The 14,781-nt window shown below is 52.7% G+C and overlaps 2 protein-coding genes across 6 annotated transcripts in view; both read left to right on the forward strand.

The window, feature by feature from the left end:
* The window catches only part of SAFB (scaffold attachment factor B), a 125,966-nt gene that overhangs the window by 28,869 nt on the left and 82,316 nt on the right, over positions 1–14,781 (forward strand). The window lies entirely within an intron of this gene.
* CATSPERD (cation channel sperm associated auxiliary subunit delta) overlaps positions 1–14,781 on the forward strand; it is a 32,725-nt gene that overhangs the window by 4,224 nt on the left and 13,720 nt on the right. For 3 of the 4 annotated variants that reach the window (XM_060181961.1, XM_060181963.1, XM_060181962.1), the window contains exons 5-12: positions 1,970–2,084; positions 3,791–3,858; positions 5,980–6,093; positions 8,307–8,390; positions 9,583–9,733; positions 11,003–11,095; positions 13,400–13,482; positions 14,399–14,569. In XM_060181961.1, coding sequence (XP_060037944.1) covers positions 1,970–2,084; positions 3,791–3,858; positions 5,980–6,093; positions 8,307–8,390; positions 9,583–9,733; positions 11,003–11,095; positions 13,400–13,482; positions 14,399–14,569 — 879 coding nt within the window. The remainder of the gene's footprint in view (positions 1–1,969; positions 2,085–3,790; positions 3,859–5,979; positions 6,094–8,306; positions 8,391–9,582; positions 9,734–11,002; positions 11,096–13,399; positions 13,483–14,398; positions 14,570–14,781) is intronic. The other variant, XM_060181964.1, reaches the window with a different exon arrangement.

A 14,781-nucleotide genomic window follows, 5' to 3' on the forward strand; every position in this document is an offset into this window, starting at 1 on the left:
CTGAACATGGGCGTTGACAGGTGGATCCATACTCCCAGCCTGTCTCTCTCTTTCCCTAGTGGGGCAGGGCTCTGGGGAGGTGGGGCTCCAGGACACATTGGTGGGGTTGTCTGTCCAGGGAAGTCTGGTGGGCATCATGTTAGCATCTGCAACCTGGTGGCTGAAAAGAGTTAAGATAGAAATCAGAGCAAAGGGTGTCAGGCAGTAGTAGCGCAGCAATAACAACAATAACAGCAACAAAGATAAACAGCAACAAAAGGGAAGAAAAATGACCTCCAGGAGCAGTGGATTCGAGTGCAGAACCAAGTCCCAGTGATAACAGAAAAAAAGGGGGGGGCAGTGTCACTGCAGGTTAAGCACATGTGGCACGAAGCGCAAGGATCAGCATAAGGATCCCGGTCGGGTGGTCCGGGAGGTGGCGCAGTGGATAAAGCACTGGACTCTCAAGCATGAGGTCCTGAGTTCAGTCCCTGGCAGCACATGGACCAGAGTGATGTCTGGTTCTTTTCTCTCCTCCTGTCTTTCTCATAAATAAATAAATAAGTAAAATCTTTATATAAAAAAAAAAGGATCGATTGGAACCCTGGTTCCCCACCTGCAGGAGGGTCGCTTCACAGGCAGTGAAGCAGGTCTGCAGGTGTCTGTCTTTCTCTCCCCCTCTGTCTCCCCTCCTCCTCCTCTCCATTGCTCTCTGTCTTAGCCAACAACAACATCAATGGCAACAATAACAATAAGGGCAACAAAATGGGGGGTGGGAATTCAATCCGATTACCAATTTGAAGTCTTACGTGCTTAGACTGAAGGGACGTATACTCAGAGCTATTGTCTATGCAACAAAAATTTTGAGACACTCAATCCATTATTCCCTCTCATATACACTAGTAATTTGTGAGACTGTAAGTTAACAGGAGTGGATATTGACCCCATTCCCACCACCAAAGGTCTGTGTCCCATACCCCGCCCCCAAGTGAAGCTGAACATCTGCCCTCACCCTCCACCCAGAGATTTTTACTTTGGTGCCCTACTCCAGTTATTTTTTTACTAGGAGTAGAGTTCTCACACTCCCATCACCAGGGTCTGTGTCCTGCCCTCACTCCCACAGAGAGCCACAGGAATTCTCCATTAGCCTTAGACATAAGTTGATTTTTCTGAAATAATAGTAATAATAGTTATTATTATTATTTTGACTCTAGGGTTATGGCTGGGGTTCAGTGCCTACACTACAAATCCACTGGTCCTGGAGGCTATTTTTTCCACTTTTGTTGCCCTTTGTTTGTTGTTGTTGTTGGATAGGACAGAGAGAAATAGAGAGGAGGGGAAGACAGAGAGGGGGAAAGAAAGACACCTGCAGAGCAGCACCTCCCTGGGTGCTGTGCCTGGTGCTGAGAGAGGAGAGACCCCACAGCCCTGCCCACCCTCCATGGGCTCCCTGGGTGCTGTGCCTGGTGCTGAGAGAGGAGAGACCCCACAGCCCTGCCCACCCTCCATGGGCTCCCTGGGTGCTGTGCCTGGTGCTGAGAGAGGAGAGACCCCACAGCCCTGCCCACCCTCCATGGGCTCCCTGGGTGCTGTGCAGGGTGCTGAGAGAGGAGAGACCCCACAGCCCTGCCCACCCTCCATGGGCTCCCTGGGTGCTGTGCAGGGTGCTGAGAGAGGAGAGACCCCACAGCCCTGCCCACCCTCCATGGGGCTCCCTGGGTGCTGTGCATGGTGCTGGGAGAGGAGAGACCCCACAGCCCTGCCCACCCTCCATGGGCTCCCTGGGTGCTGTGCAGGGTGCTGAGAGAGGAGAGACCCCACAGCCCTGCCCACCCTCCATAGGCTCCCTGGGTGCTGTCCATGGTGCTGAGAGAGGAGAGACCTTCACCCTCTGTGGGCTATATAAATGAGTGAATGAATGAAGCGTTTCTTGGATCCGCATTTTGGAATAAATCACCCATGGCTCCTTGACCATGTGACCCGGTTGCAGGTCTTAACCCCAGAAGTAACCTCTGTCCATTTCACTGAACACACCATTATCTTTGTCATTAACGAGGCCATCTACGTTCTGAACCTGGATGAAGACTCCTGGGACCTATCTAATGGTTCGTACATTCGGGGGTGTCTGTCTGTCTGTCTGTTGGTTCCCTTGCATTTCACCTTTAGAAAAAAGGATGGTTTATCTTGGGCAGGAACAACCCCCCCCCCACACACACACACACCCTTTCCTTTCCTCCCTCCCAACCTCCCTCCCTTTTTTATTTTGTTTTTAAATGATTTCCCTTTTGTTGGCCTCTAGTTGTTGTTATCGCTGCCATTATTGTTGGATAGGACAGAGAAAAATGGAGAGAGGAGGGGAAGACAGAGAGGCGGAGAGAAAGACAGACACCTGCAGACCTGCTTCACCTCCTGTGAAGCGACTCCCCTGCAGGCGGGGAGCCGGGGGCTCGAACCGGGATCCTTACGCCGTTTCTTTCTCTCCTCTCTCTCTCTCTTCTTCAGAACTACATGAAGCTTTTTTTTTTTTAAATTTCAAATGGGTAAGGCTGAATGAAATTAGATGGCACAGGGGTTCTGTAAAGAGACTCTCTTGCCAGAGACTCAGAGGTCCCAGGTTCAATCCTCAGCACCACCATCTGCCAAGGCTGAACAGGGCTCTGGGATAAATAAATAAATAAATAAATAAATAAATAAAGTCAGGCTGACGGGTGGACCTGGGTTCACCCCCCCTCACTCTTCCTGAGTGCTAGCTCTCTGCCTCTCTGTCTCTGCCTATCTCAAAAAACAACATCAAAATTAAAGATCCCCACCAGGAGGAGTGGCATGATGGGTGGACAGAGCCGACTGGTAATAAGTCAATAATTGCGACTTCAGGGGCAGGGGAGGGGTTCACCCACTAGAGTTCTGACATGACCATGTGCAAAGGATCTGGGTTTGAGCCCCCAGTCCCCACCTGTATGGAGGAAGCTTCATGAGCAATGAAGCAGGACTGCAGGTCTCTCTCTCTCTATCTATCTATCTGAAATTATTATATTCATTTTCCTCTTTATTTTAAACCAGAGCCCTGCTCAGCTCTGACTGATGGTGGTGCTGGGGACTGAACCTGGGACCTCAGAGCCTCAGGCAGGAGAGTCTTTTACAGATCCACTGTCACCCCCTCTTCCTAAAGTCGAGCTTGGCCTCCACCACATTGGAGGAAGCTTGGAAACAGATCTCTTTCCCACTCTCTGTCGCTTTGTCTTTGCCTCTCTCTGAGAATAGTAAGAATAATAGTAATGATAATAAACATCACAGGACAGTGAAGCCCCAATTATGAGAAAATAAAAAGATTCAAACCTGAGGCCCGGGCGGTATCGCAGTGGGTTAAGCACACGTGGCACAAAGCACAAGGACCAGCATAAGGATCCCGGTTCGAGCCCCAGCTCCCCACCTGCAGGGGAGTCGCTTCCCAGGTGGTGAAGCGGGTCTGCCGGTGTCTGTCTTTCTCTCCCCCTCTCTGTCTTCCCCTCCTCTCTCCATTTCTCTCTGTCCTATCCAACAACAACATCACTAACAATAATAACAATAAACAACAAAGGCAACAAATGGGAAAAATGGCTTCCAGGAGCAGTGGGTCATAGTGCAGCCACCGAGCCCCGGCAATGACCCTGGATGCAAAAAGAAAAAAAAGTCAAATCTGGGAAACCTCCCCCCCCAAAAAAAAAAAGATGCACTCCCCCCTTCAAGGGACAAACACATCACGCCCCAGACCCCCACCCCCAACCTGAGCCCTCACCTATCCCTGAGTCTGGCTCTGTCACTATGCCCACAGGTGTAATAGAGCAAGTCTCACATGTCACTGGCGACAACTGCTGTTACAGCCCTCAGTACCACTGCTCGGTAAGTGCGGAGACTGGCTGTGCGGGGCAGCCTGAATCCCGTCCTCCTGGGGCCCGGAGCTCGGTAGGTGAGCTGGGGGTGACAGTGGGGAAAGCCTTCTTCAATTCTCAGACACAGTCGACATACTTAGTCGTTTATTAGAGACAGAGAGACAGAGACAGAAAGAGAGCCTCCCTCTGGTATCTGTGATGCCGGGAACAAACTCAGGACCTCAAGCCTGAAGCTCAATGCTTTAGACACCCCCCAGACTTACTGCTGACCATTTATAGACATATGGTTAATTTTTAAAATATTTTTTATGTTTACCTATTGGACAGAGACAGAAATTGGGAGGGAAGAGAGAGGGAGAGACAGAGAGATACCTGCAGCCCTGCTTCACTGCTTGCAAAGCTTTCCCCTTGTAGGTGGGGACCAGGGGCTCGAACCCTGGTCCTTGAAATTTCAACATGTGCGTTTAACCAGGTCCGCCACCACCCGGCCCCTAGATTTATATATTCACAACAGGGAAAGAGATAAGAGAGACTCCCTCTGGTGCATGTGATGCTTGAGTCTCGAACCCAGGACCTCCTGCCTGAGAGTCCAAGACTTTATCTACTGTGCTCCCTCCAGAGCTGAGAACAACTATTTCTTTTCTGTTTTGTTTTTTTTTTAACAGAGGGGGAGAGAAAGGTAGATACCTGCAGACCTGCTTCACCACCTGTGAAGCGACTCCCCTGCAGGTGAGGAGCTGGGGGCTCAGTCCAGGATCCTTATGCGGGTCCTTGTGCTTTGTGCCACGTGCACTTAACCCGCTGCGCTACCTCCCGACTCCCTTCTGTTTTTATTATTATTATTATCTTTATTTATTTACTGTATAGAGACAGCCAGAAATTGGGGGCCAGGTCGGTGGTGGCACACTAGGTTTTACGCTCACAAAGTGTAAGGATCCCGGTTCAAACCCCTGGCTCCCCATCTGCTGGGGGGCTTGCTTCACAAGCACTGAAGCAGGTCTGTCTGCAGGTCTCTCTCTCTCTCTCCCCTCTCTGTCTCTCCCTCTTCTCTCAATTTCTCTCTGTCCTATCCAATAAAAAAATGGGGAAAAAATTACCACAGGAGCAGTGGATTCCAGTAGTGCAGGCAATGAGCCCCAGCAATAACCTTGGAAGCAAGGAACAAGAAAGGAGGAGGAGGAGGGGGGAGGAAACATCAGAAATTAAGAGGAAGGGGAGATAAGAGAGGGAGAGAGACAGACATCTGCAGCCCTACTTCACTGCTCACAAAGCTTCCCCCCTGCAGGTGGGGACTGGGGGCTTGAACCCAGGTCCTTGCACATTGTAACACCACCTGGTCTCCCCTATTCCCCTATTTCTTTCTTTAATTCTTCTTTTTTTCTTGTAAGATTTTGTTTATTGATTTATGAGAAAGAAGGAGGAGAGAGAAAAAGAACCAGACATCACTCTGGTACATGTGCTGCCGGGGCTTGAACTCAGGACCTCAGGCTTCAGAGTCAAGCACTTTATCCACTGCACCAAGTCCCAGACCACCTTTTTTTTTTTTAACCATTATTGCGATTTCTTTCTCTACTCTGGGCTGACTTTTGCAAGTGGAAAGAGGGAAAAAGACAGAGGAAGAGAGAGAGAGAGAGGGGCCAGACGGTGGCACACCTGGTTGAGTGTATATATGTATATGTTAAAAATATTTATTATTTATTCCCTTTTGTTGCCCTTTTTCGTTGTTGTAGTTATTATTGTTGTTGTTGTTATTGATGCCGTTGTTGTTGGATAGGACAGAGAGAAATGGAGAGAGGAAAGGAGACGGAGATGGGGAGAGAAAGACAGACACCTGCAGACCTGCTTCACCGCCTGGGAAGCGACTCCCCTGCAGGTGGGGAGCCGGGGGCTCGAACCGGGATCCTTACGCTGGTCCTTGTGCTTTGCGCCACCTGCACTTAACCCGATACGCTGCCGCCCGACTCCCCGTATATATATATATTTTTACCAGAGTCTTGCTCAGCTCTGGCTGATGATGGTGCTGGGAATTGAACCTGGGACCTCAGAGCCTCAGGCAGGAGAGTCTCTTTGCAGAACCATCCTGCTGACTCCCTCACTCTGAGCTCTAACTGGCTCTGTTTTCTCTCTGCAGATTATAAATACCATGGCGTTAACTTATATGCAAGGAGGTAACATTAAACAAACTCCAATCTATCGTTCTGATAGTGAGGGCTTTTACTTTGATGAATTTACCCCGCAGCAAATAGTAAGTCCAGCGGGTAAGAAAGGGGGCAGGTCAAGGCCTGGGCAGGGGCAGTGTCCCATGGATAATGGTTGGACTCTCCAGCCTGAGGTCCTGAGTTCATTCCATGCCACTGTATGTTCCAGAAGGAGGCTCGGCCCCTCTCTCTCTCCCTTCCTCCCTCTCTCTCTCTCTTTCTCATAAGTAAATAACTATTAAATATGTATATTTCCCTGAGACGACCCAGAGTTTACCCAGTCAGATACAAGTCTTGCACTAGCTTCAAACCCTGGGCCTATATAAATGGTGGGCAGGACTGTGGGGTCTCTCCTCTCTCAGCACCAGGCACAGCACCCAGGGAGCCCCATGGAGGGTTGGCAGGGCTGTGGGTTCTCTCCTCTCTCAGCACCCTGCACAGCACCCAGGGAGCCCCATGGAGGGTGGGCAGGGCTGTGGGGTCTCTCCTCTCTCAGCACCCTGCACAGCACCCAGGGAGCCCCATGGAGGGTGGGCAGGGCTGTGGGGTCTCTCCTCTCTCAGCACCAGGCACAGCACCCAGGGAGCCCATGGAGGGTGGGCAGGGCTGTGGGGTCTCTCCTCTCTCAGCACCAGGCACAGCACCCAGGGAGCCCCATGGAGGGTGGGCAGGGCTGTGGGGGTCTCTCCTCTCTCAGCACCAGGCACAGCACCCAGGGAGCCCATGGAGGGTGGGCAGGGCTGTGGGGTCTCTCCTCTCTCAGCACCATGGACAGCACCCAGGGAGCCCATGGAGGGTGGGCAGGGCTGTGGGGTCTCTCCTCTCTCAGCACCAGACACAGCACCCAGGGAGCCCCATGGAGGGTGGGCAGGGCTGTGGGGTCTCTCCTCTCTCAGCATCAGGCACAGCACCCAGGGAGCCCCATGGAGGGTGGGCAGGGCTGTGGGGTCTCTCCTCTCTCCGCACCCTGCACAGCACCCAGGGAGCCCATGGAGGGTGGGCAGGGCTGTGGGGTCTCTCCTCTCTCAGCACCCTGCACAGCACCCAGGGAGCCCCATGGAGGGTGGGCAGGGCTGTGGGGTCTCTCCTCTCTCAGCACCCTGCACAGCACCCAGGGAGCCCATGGAGGGTGGGCAGGGCTGTGGGGTCTCTCCTCTCTCAGCACCAGGCACAGCACCCAGGGAGCCCATGGAGGGTGGGCAGGGCTGTGGGGTCTCTCCTCTCTCAGCACCAGGCACAGCACCCAGGGAGCCCATGGAGGGTGGGCAGGGCTGTGGGGGTCTCTCCTCTCTCAGCACCAGGCACAGCACCCAGGGAGCCCATGGAGGGTGGGCAGGGCTGTGGGGGTCTCTCCTCTCTCAGCACCAGGCACAGCACCCAGGGAGCCCATGGAGGGTGGGCAGGGCTGTGGGGTCTCTCCTCTCTCAGCACCAGGCACAGCACCCAGGGAGCCCCATGGAGGGTGGGCAGGGCTGTGGGGTCTCTCCTCTCTCAGCACCAGGCACAGCACCCAGGGAGCCCCATGGAGGGTGGGCAGGGCTGTGGGGTCTCTCCTCTCTCAGCATCAGGCACAGCACCCAGGGAGCCCATGGAGGGTGGGCAGGGCTGTGGGGTCTCTCCTCTCTCAGCATCAGGCACAGCACCCAGGGAGCCCATGGAGGGTGGGCAGGGCTGTGGGGGTCTCTCCTCTCTCAGCACCAGGCACAGCACCCAGGGAGCCCATGGAGGGTGGGCAGGGCTGTGGGGTCTCTCCTCTCTCAGCACCATGCACAGCACCCAGGGAGCCCATGGAGGGTGGGTAGGGCTGTAGGTAATTAGTTGTGGTGGAGGAGGAGGAATATGAGGAAAAAGAGGAGGAGACACCTTCTTGGGTTTGGTGGATGTCCTGAGTTTGATCAAGAATTTTGTTCCTGGAGTTGGGCGGTAGCGCAGTGGGTTAAGCGCTCATGGTGCAAAGTGCAGGGACCAGGTAAGGGTCCCGGTTCGAGCCTCTGGCAGGGGAGATATTTCACAGGCGGTGAAGCAGGTCTGTAGGTGTCCGTCTTTCTCTCTCCCTCTCTGTCTTCCCCTCCTCTCTCCATTTCTCTCTGTCCTATCCAACAACAACGACAACGATAACATCAACAATAATAACTACAACGATAAAAAAAACAAGGGCAACAAAAGGAAATATATATATATATATAATATATATATATATATAAAGAATTTTATTCCTTTTGACATCTCTCCTCTGACTCACTGTTTGTCTGATCTCTAGAGCAGGCTGGATGGCACTTTGGGTGGAATCTTCCACTTCCACTCCCTTTCAGAGATCGGCATCATGGTGATCAAAAACAATAAAGTAAGTGGCTTGGCAGCCCGAGAGAAAACCCAGTGGAGAAAGCTTTGGGCTCACAAGCCTGAGGTCTTGAGTTCAGTCCCCAATATCATAAGTGTCAGAAGGAGGCTCTGCTTCTCTCTGTCATCACTAAAGAAATAATTAGTGGTCCGGGTGGTGGTGCAGTGGTAAAGCTTTGGACTCTCAAGCATGAGGTTCCGAGTTCAATCCCTGGCAGCACATGTGCCAGAGTGATGTCTGCTTCTTTCTCTCTCCTCCTATCTTTCTCATAAATAAATAAAACTTTTTTAAAAAAGAAATAATTTAAAAAATCAAATATTTTCAAAAACAGAAGGAAAGTATTTGATGGGGAAGAAGGACTGGAAGGACTTTTGCCCCAATTTAATTTTTTATAGAGATTCATAATAGTAGGGTTTCCACTGTTGTTTTCATTGGCCTTTTCTTTCACTCATCTGTCAGCACGGCTTTCCACCTCCATCCAAGACCTCATCCATCACGCCTTTCCTGCCCACTGACTCATCAGCCCACATGCATTCACCCAGCCGGCCAGCATCCATTCATCTACCTAGCCATTCGTCTATCCATCTGTTCCTCCATCATCACCTACTCAGCAGTCCATCCATCAACACATCTTCTTCCCATCTTTCTGCCCACTCATTCATGCTTCGATCCACCATCCATTTCCCATCCACCAACTCATCAATCCATCCACTTATCCATGTAATCATCCATCAACCATCCACCCACCCATCAATCCACCCATTAGTCCATCCATCCACCCACCCACCCATCCATCATCCATCCATCCACCCGCCCATCCATCCACCCACCTATCCATCCATACATCATCCATCCATCCACCCACCCACCCATCCATCATCCATACATCCACCCACCCATCCATCCATCATCCATACATCCATCATCCATCCATCTACCCATCCATCTGTCCATCCATCCATCATCCATCCACCCACCCATCCATCCACCCACCTATCCATCCATACATCATCCATCTACCCACCCACCCATTCACCCATCCATATATCCATCTACCCATCCATCCACCCATCATCCATCCATCCATCTCTCCATCCACCCATCCACCCGTCCATCCATCTACCCATTCATCCACCCATCCATCCGGATATCCATCCGTCTGCCCCCACCACCCCTCCCTCCTCCTCTCCCCTAGGCCATGTTCAGCTACTCTGACCACCCTCTGAACCGCAGTTTCGGTCTGGCCTTTGATTACAACGAGACCCTCAAGGTCCTGATCACCCCTGGCCAGAAAGGCATCATCATCTTCTGGGGTAAGAGGAGCCTTCAGATCTCCCGCAACACAGGTGAGCAAGGTGCAAGTTCGGTGTCCCCGGGTGGAGATGCACCCAAGTCCTCCTGTCACCCTCCCCCGAAGGGCTGAGCCAAGCCAGCCTCCCTGCCCTGCCCGCCGTGCCAGTGCCCAGCACCACTCTATCTTGCAGGGATATTGAGGACACTTTCCTCTCCTCTTCTCTTCTCTTCTCTTCTCTTCTCTCCTTTCCTTTCCTTTCCTTCCTTCCACCCTTCTTTCCTTTCTCTCTTTCTTTCCGCCAGAATACGGCTGTGGCCCCATGCCTCACAATCCCATCACTCCCGTCCACCTGATCTTTTCTGCTGGCACATAGAGAGAAGGGCGCATGGAGGAGACAGACAGAGAGACACTTGAAGCCCGTTGATACCACTCAGGAAGCTTCCCCGACCCCCTACTGCAGGTGGGGAGCCGGGGGCTCAAACCCAGATCCTTGCACTTAGTACTATGTGCACTTAACTCAGTGCACCACCAGCTGGTTCTCTCTCTCTCTCTCTCTCTCTCTCTCTGCCTCCAGAGTTATCGTTGGGGCTTAGTACCAGCACTACAAATCCACTTTCTGGGAGTCAGGTGGTAGCGCATTGGGTTAAACGCAGGTGGCGCCAAGCGCAAGGACCGGCATAAGGATCCCGGTTCGAGCCCCCTGGCTCCCCACCTGCAGGGGCGTCGCTTCCCAGGCGGTGAAGCAGATCTGCAGGTGTCTGTCTTTCTCTCCCCCTCTCTGTCTTCTCCTCCTCTCTCCATTTGTCTCTGTCCTATCCAACAACGATGACATCAGTAACAACAATAATAACTACAACAATAAAATATAAAAGGCAACAAAAGAGAATAAATACATAAATATTTTTAAAAATCCACTTCCTGTGGCCATTTTTTTCCACTTTATTGGTGAGAGAGAAATGGAGAGAGGAGGAGAGACAGAGAGAGGGAGAGACAGAGAGTCACCTACAGACCTGCTTCACCGCCTGTGAAGCTTCCCCCCCTGCAGGTGGGGAGCGGGGACTTGAACCCGGGCCCTTCTGCAGGTCTTTGCGCTTAGTACTATGTGTGCTTATCTGGATATGCCACTGTCCCATCTCCCCTTTCTAACCATTGTGCCACCTCCCTGGGCCACCCCCCCCCACCCCTTGTGCACTCTTCCCTGAACCCGAGAAGTCAGAGCTATGGTGGGGGGAGGGGGCACCCCCCATTTCTGGCCTGGGTGGTGTGGGCAGGGGTCTCCCTTCCTGGCTCCATCTCCTGACCCAGGCCCGTCTTCTCCTAGGTCAACTCGTGGACCCCATACGTTTGCAAGATGGGCAGACTGTCTATTACTCCCTCTATGAAACAAACCTCGAAATCCACAGCATAGCAGCCAGTGCGTGTTGGCCCGGGGCGGGGGGGACACGTTCCAGAAGCCCTGGAGTCGGGGGGGGGCTTGGGGGAAGGCTGCGCCGTGCAGAGCACAAGGCACCAAGGAAACAGAGATACTGAGGAGAGAGGGCAAGGCGCAGACAGAGGCCCCTGCAGCCCCGCTCCACCACTCGGGAAACTTTCCCCCCTGCAGGTGGGGACCGGGGGCTCGAACCCGGGTCCTTGCACACTGTCGTGTGCACTCTACCACGTGCGCCACTGCCCAGCTCCGTTTATTAGTATTTTTAAACCGGAGCCCCGCTCAGCTCTGGTTTGTGGTGGTGCTGAGAATTGAACTGGGACCTTTGGTGCCTCAGGCAGGAGAGTCCTTTTGCAGGACCGTTATGATATCTCCCCAGCCCGAGATGTATGTTCATTCATTCATTCATTCATTCATTCGTTCGTTTTCTCATTCATTCGTTTGTTCATTTTTTTTTTTTACCTCCAGGGTTATGGCTGGGGCTGGGTGTTGCCACTGCTAATTCACCACTCCTGGCAACCATTTTTCGCTTTAACCAGGTGTGCCATCACCTAGCCTCCCCTTCCTTCCTTCCTTCCTTCCTTCCTTCCTTCCTTCCTTCCTTCCTTGCCTCCTGGGTCATCACTGGGGTTCGGTCCTGGCACTATGAATCCACCGCTCCTGAAGACCATTTTTTCTACTTTTATTGGACAGGACAGAGAGAAATGGAGAGAGGAGGGGAAGACAGAGAGAGGGGAGAGAAAGACAGACACCTGCAGACCTGCTTCACCGCCTGGGAAGCGACCCCCCTGCAGGTGGGGAGCCGGGGGCTCGAACCGGGATCCTTACACCAGTCCTTGCACTTTGTGCCACATGCGCTTAACCCACTGCGCTACCGCCCGACTCTGTCTCCCATTTCTTTATCAGAGAGAGAGAGGAGGGAGAGAGAGAGAGAGAGAGAGAAGCAAAGCTTTGTATGTATGTTTGTCTCTGTATCCACCCACCCTCCATCTCTCTCAGTAAGTAAATAATATATAACTAAGAAAAAGACTCTCCTGCCTGAGACTGTGAGGTCCCAGGTTCAGTCCCCAGCACCACCATCAGCCAGAGCTGAACAGAGCTTTGGTAATAATAATAATAATAATAATAATGAGGAGGTGACGGCACAGTGATTCTTAAAGGCCTCTCCTGCCTGAGGCTCTCAGGTCCCGAGTTCACTCCCCAGCACCACTGTCAGCCAGAGCTGAGCAGGGCTCTGGGGAAAATAACAACTTCCCCTACGTATGGTGCTCCCATGGGGATCTGGGGCTCGAACCTGCCGGGCTTGCGTCACGGGAGAGAGACCAGAAACTCGTGGCGGCGTGGTAACACAATTCTTTATTCACGTGGGAGCCCCAGAGTCGGGTGTGAGCACAGCGGGTTAAGCCCCATGGCGCCAAACCGCAATGGCCGCCTCCCGCTCTGCACGCCAGCCCTTCTCCAGGTCGGGACACGGGAGAGAAAAGAGAGAGGGAGTGAAACCAGGAACAGAAGTGGCTTTATAGGGTAGAACCGGACGTGACAAGTCAGGAACGGAGATGGCTGGGAAAGGGGGTGGAGAAAAGAAAGCTGGAAGGTAGGAAGCTTCCAGAGCAATGGTTGCTAGGGTTTTAACTGGCGGGATTAATGTGCCCTGAGGGCAGGGCGGGTCTCGAGGTAGAAAGTAGATCAAAGGAATGCGTGGGGAATCTTTCAGGCAAAACAATGATTATGTAAATAGGCCATAGTGTCAGCAGTGGGGGAGCAGGGGGCTGGCTTAATGTCCAACATCTCCCTTGTTTTTTAAAAATATTTATTTCCTTTTGTTGCCCTGGTTGTTTTATAGTTGTAGTTATTCTTGTTGTTGTCATTGTTGGATAGGACAGAGAGACATGGAGAGAGGAGGGGAAGACAGAGAGGGGGAGAGAAAGACAGACACCTGCAGACCTGCTTCACCGCCTGGGAAGCGACTCCCCTGCTGGTGGGGAGCCGGGGGCTCGAACCAGGATCCTTACACCGGTCCTTGCAATTTGCGCCACCTGCAAACCCGCTGTGCTATCTCCCAACTCCCCTCCCCCTTTCTTTTTATCTAATGGCCATAGTGTCAGCAATGGAGCAGGGAGGGAGCAGGGGGCTGGCTTAATGTCCAACAGAACCCAGATCCTCACACTTGGTAAAGTCTGTGCTCTACCGGGGGGGTCTGTTCTCAGCATCCTTGATGAAATGGGGGGTACATCTCTCTGAGTACCCCGTCCTCTTGTGATTCCTCTTTGTTGTTCTCCTTGTTCCTAGACGAGAATGAGGTGGCGTTTCTGACCACCAGCAACAGCCTTTACTATGGCAGCCTGGGCATCCTGTCGGGCCCCATGATCAAGGTGGGTGGAGGTGTCACAACAGCAATAAGAGTAATCTTAGTAGTAGCAGTAATAATAGTGACAGTAGTAAGAGGTCAGGGAGACAGCAGGATGGTTCTGCAGAAGCCCTCTCCTGTCTGAGGCTCTGAGGTCCCAGGTTCAAATCCCAGCTCCACCATCAGAGCTGAGCAGGGCTCTGGGGTGAGTCTCCTCTCTCCCTGTCCCTCTCTTTTTGTCTCTCTCTCTCTCTCTCTCTCTCTCCCCCCCCCTCCCTCTCCTTCTCCCTCTCCCTCCCTCCCTCACCTCTCTCTCTCTTTTTCCTTTCTCTCTCTCCATCCTCCTCCTCCTGTCTCCCCTCTCCTCACTCTCTTTCCCTTCCTCTTTCTCCTTCTCCCCCTTTCTCTTATATCTCCTTTTGTCTCTCCTTTCTCTTCTCTCTCTCTTCTCTCCTCTTTTTGAAGTTTTTTTTTATTATTTTTTTATTATTTATCTCCTTTCGTTGCCCTTGTTTTATTGTTAGTTGTTGTTATTGATGTCGTTGTTGGGTAGGACAGAGAGCAATGGAGAGAGGAGGGGAAGACAGAGAGGCGGAGAGAAAGACAGACACCTGCAGACCTGCTTCACCGCCTGGGAAGCGACTCCCCTGCAGGTGGGGAGCCGGGGGCTCAAACCGGGATCCTTCCGCCGGTCCCTGCGCTTTGTGCCACCTGCACTTAACCCGCTGCGCTACCGCCCGACTCTCTCGTCTCTCCTCTTCTCTCTCCTCACTTCTCTCTCTCCCTCTTTTCCTCTCTCTCCTCTCCTTTCTCTCTCCTCTCTCTCCCTCTCTCTGTCTCTTCTTTCCTCTTGTCTCTCATCCTCTGTCATCCCTCCCTCGCTCCCTCCCTCCCTCCCTCCCGACCCTGGACAAACTTCATCCCTCCTCTTCTCCTTGTAGCTGGGGGATCAGAACCTATGGACCAAGGACACAGCGATAAAGTTCACGGAAGTGGGCCTTCTGGACGTGCTCACCCCACACTACGACCAGAAGTTGCGGTCCTATGATTTCGTCAAGTGCTCCGTCAACATCCAGGCCAAGCTCACGGAGATGATGGTGGATGTGTGCAAGGTGAGCTGTGCCCTGTACTCCCTGGGTTCAAGCCCAGCCCCCATTACACTGAAGGAAGGTTTGGAGACTCTCTCTTTCCCACCCTCTGTCCCTCCTTCCCTCCCTCCCTCCTTCCCTCCCCCTTCCATCTCTCAGATGGTACACTCCACTGAGCCATGTCACCCTGTGCTAGGGTCCCAGGTTTGAGCCCCTCTCCCCAACAAATCTTCCTG

This window comes from Erinaceus europaeus, chromosome 23, assembly GCF_950295315.1.
Source record: "Erinaceus europaeus chromosome 23, mEriEur2.1, whole genome shotgun sequence".
NCBI lineage: Eukaryota > Metazoa > Chordata > Mammalia > Eulipotyphla > Erinaceidae > Erinaceus > Erinaceus europaeus.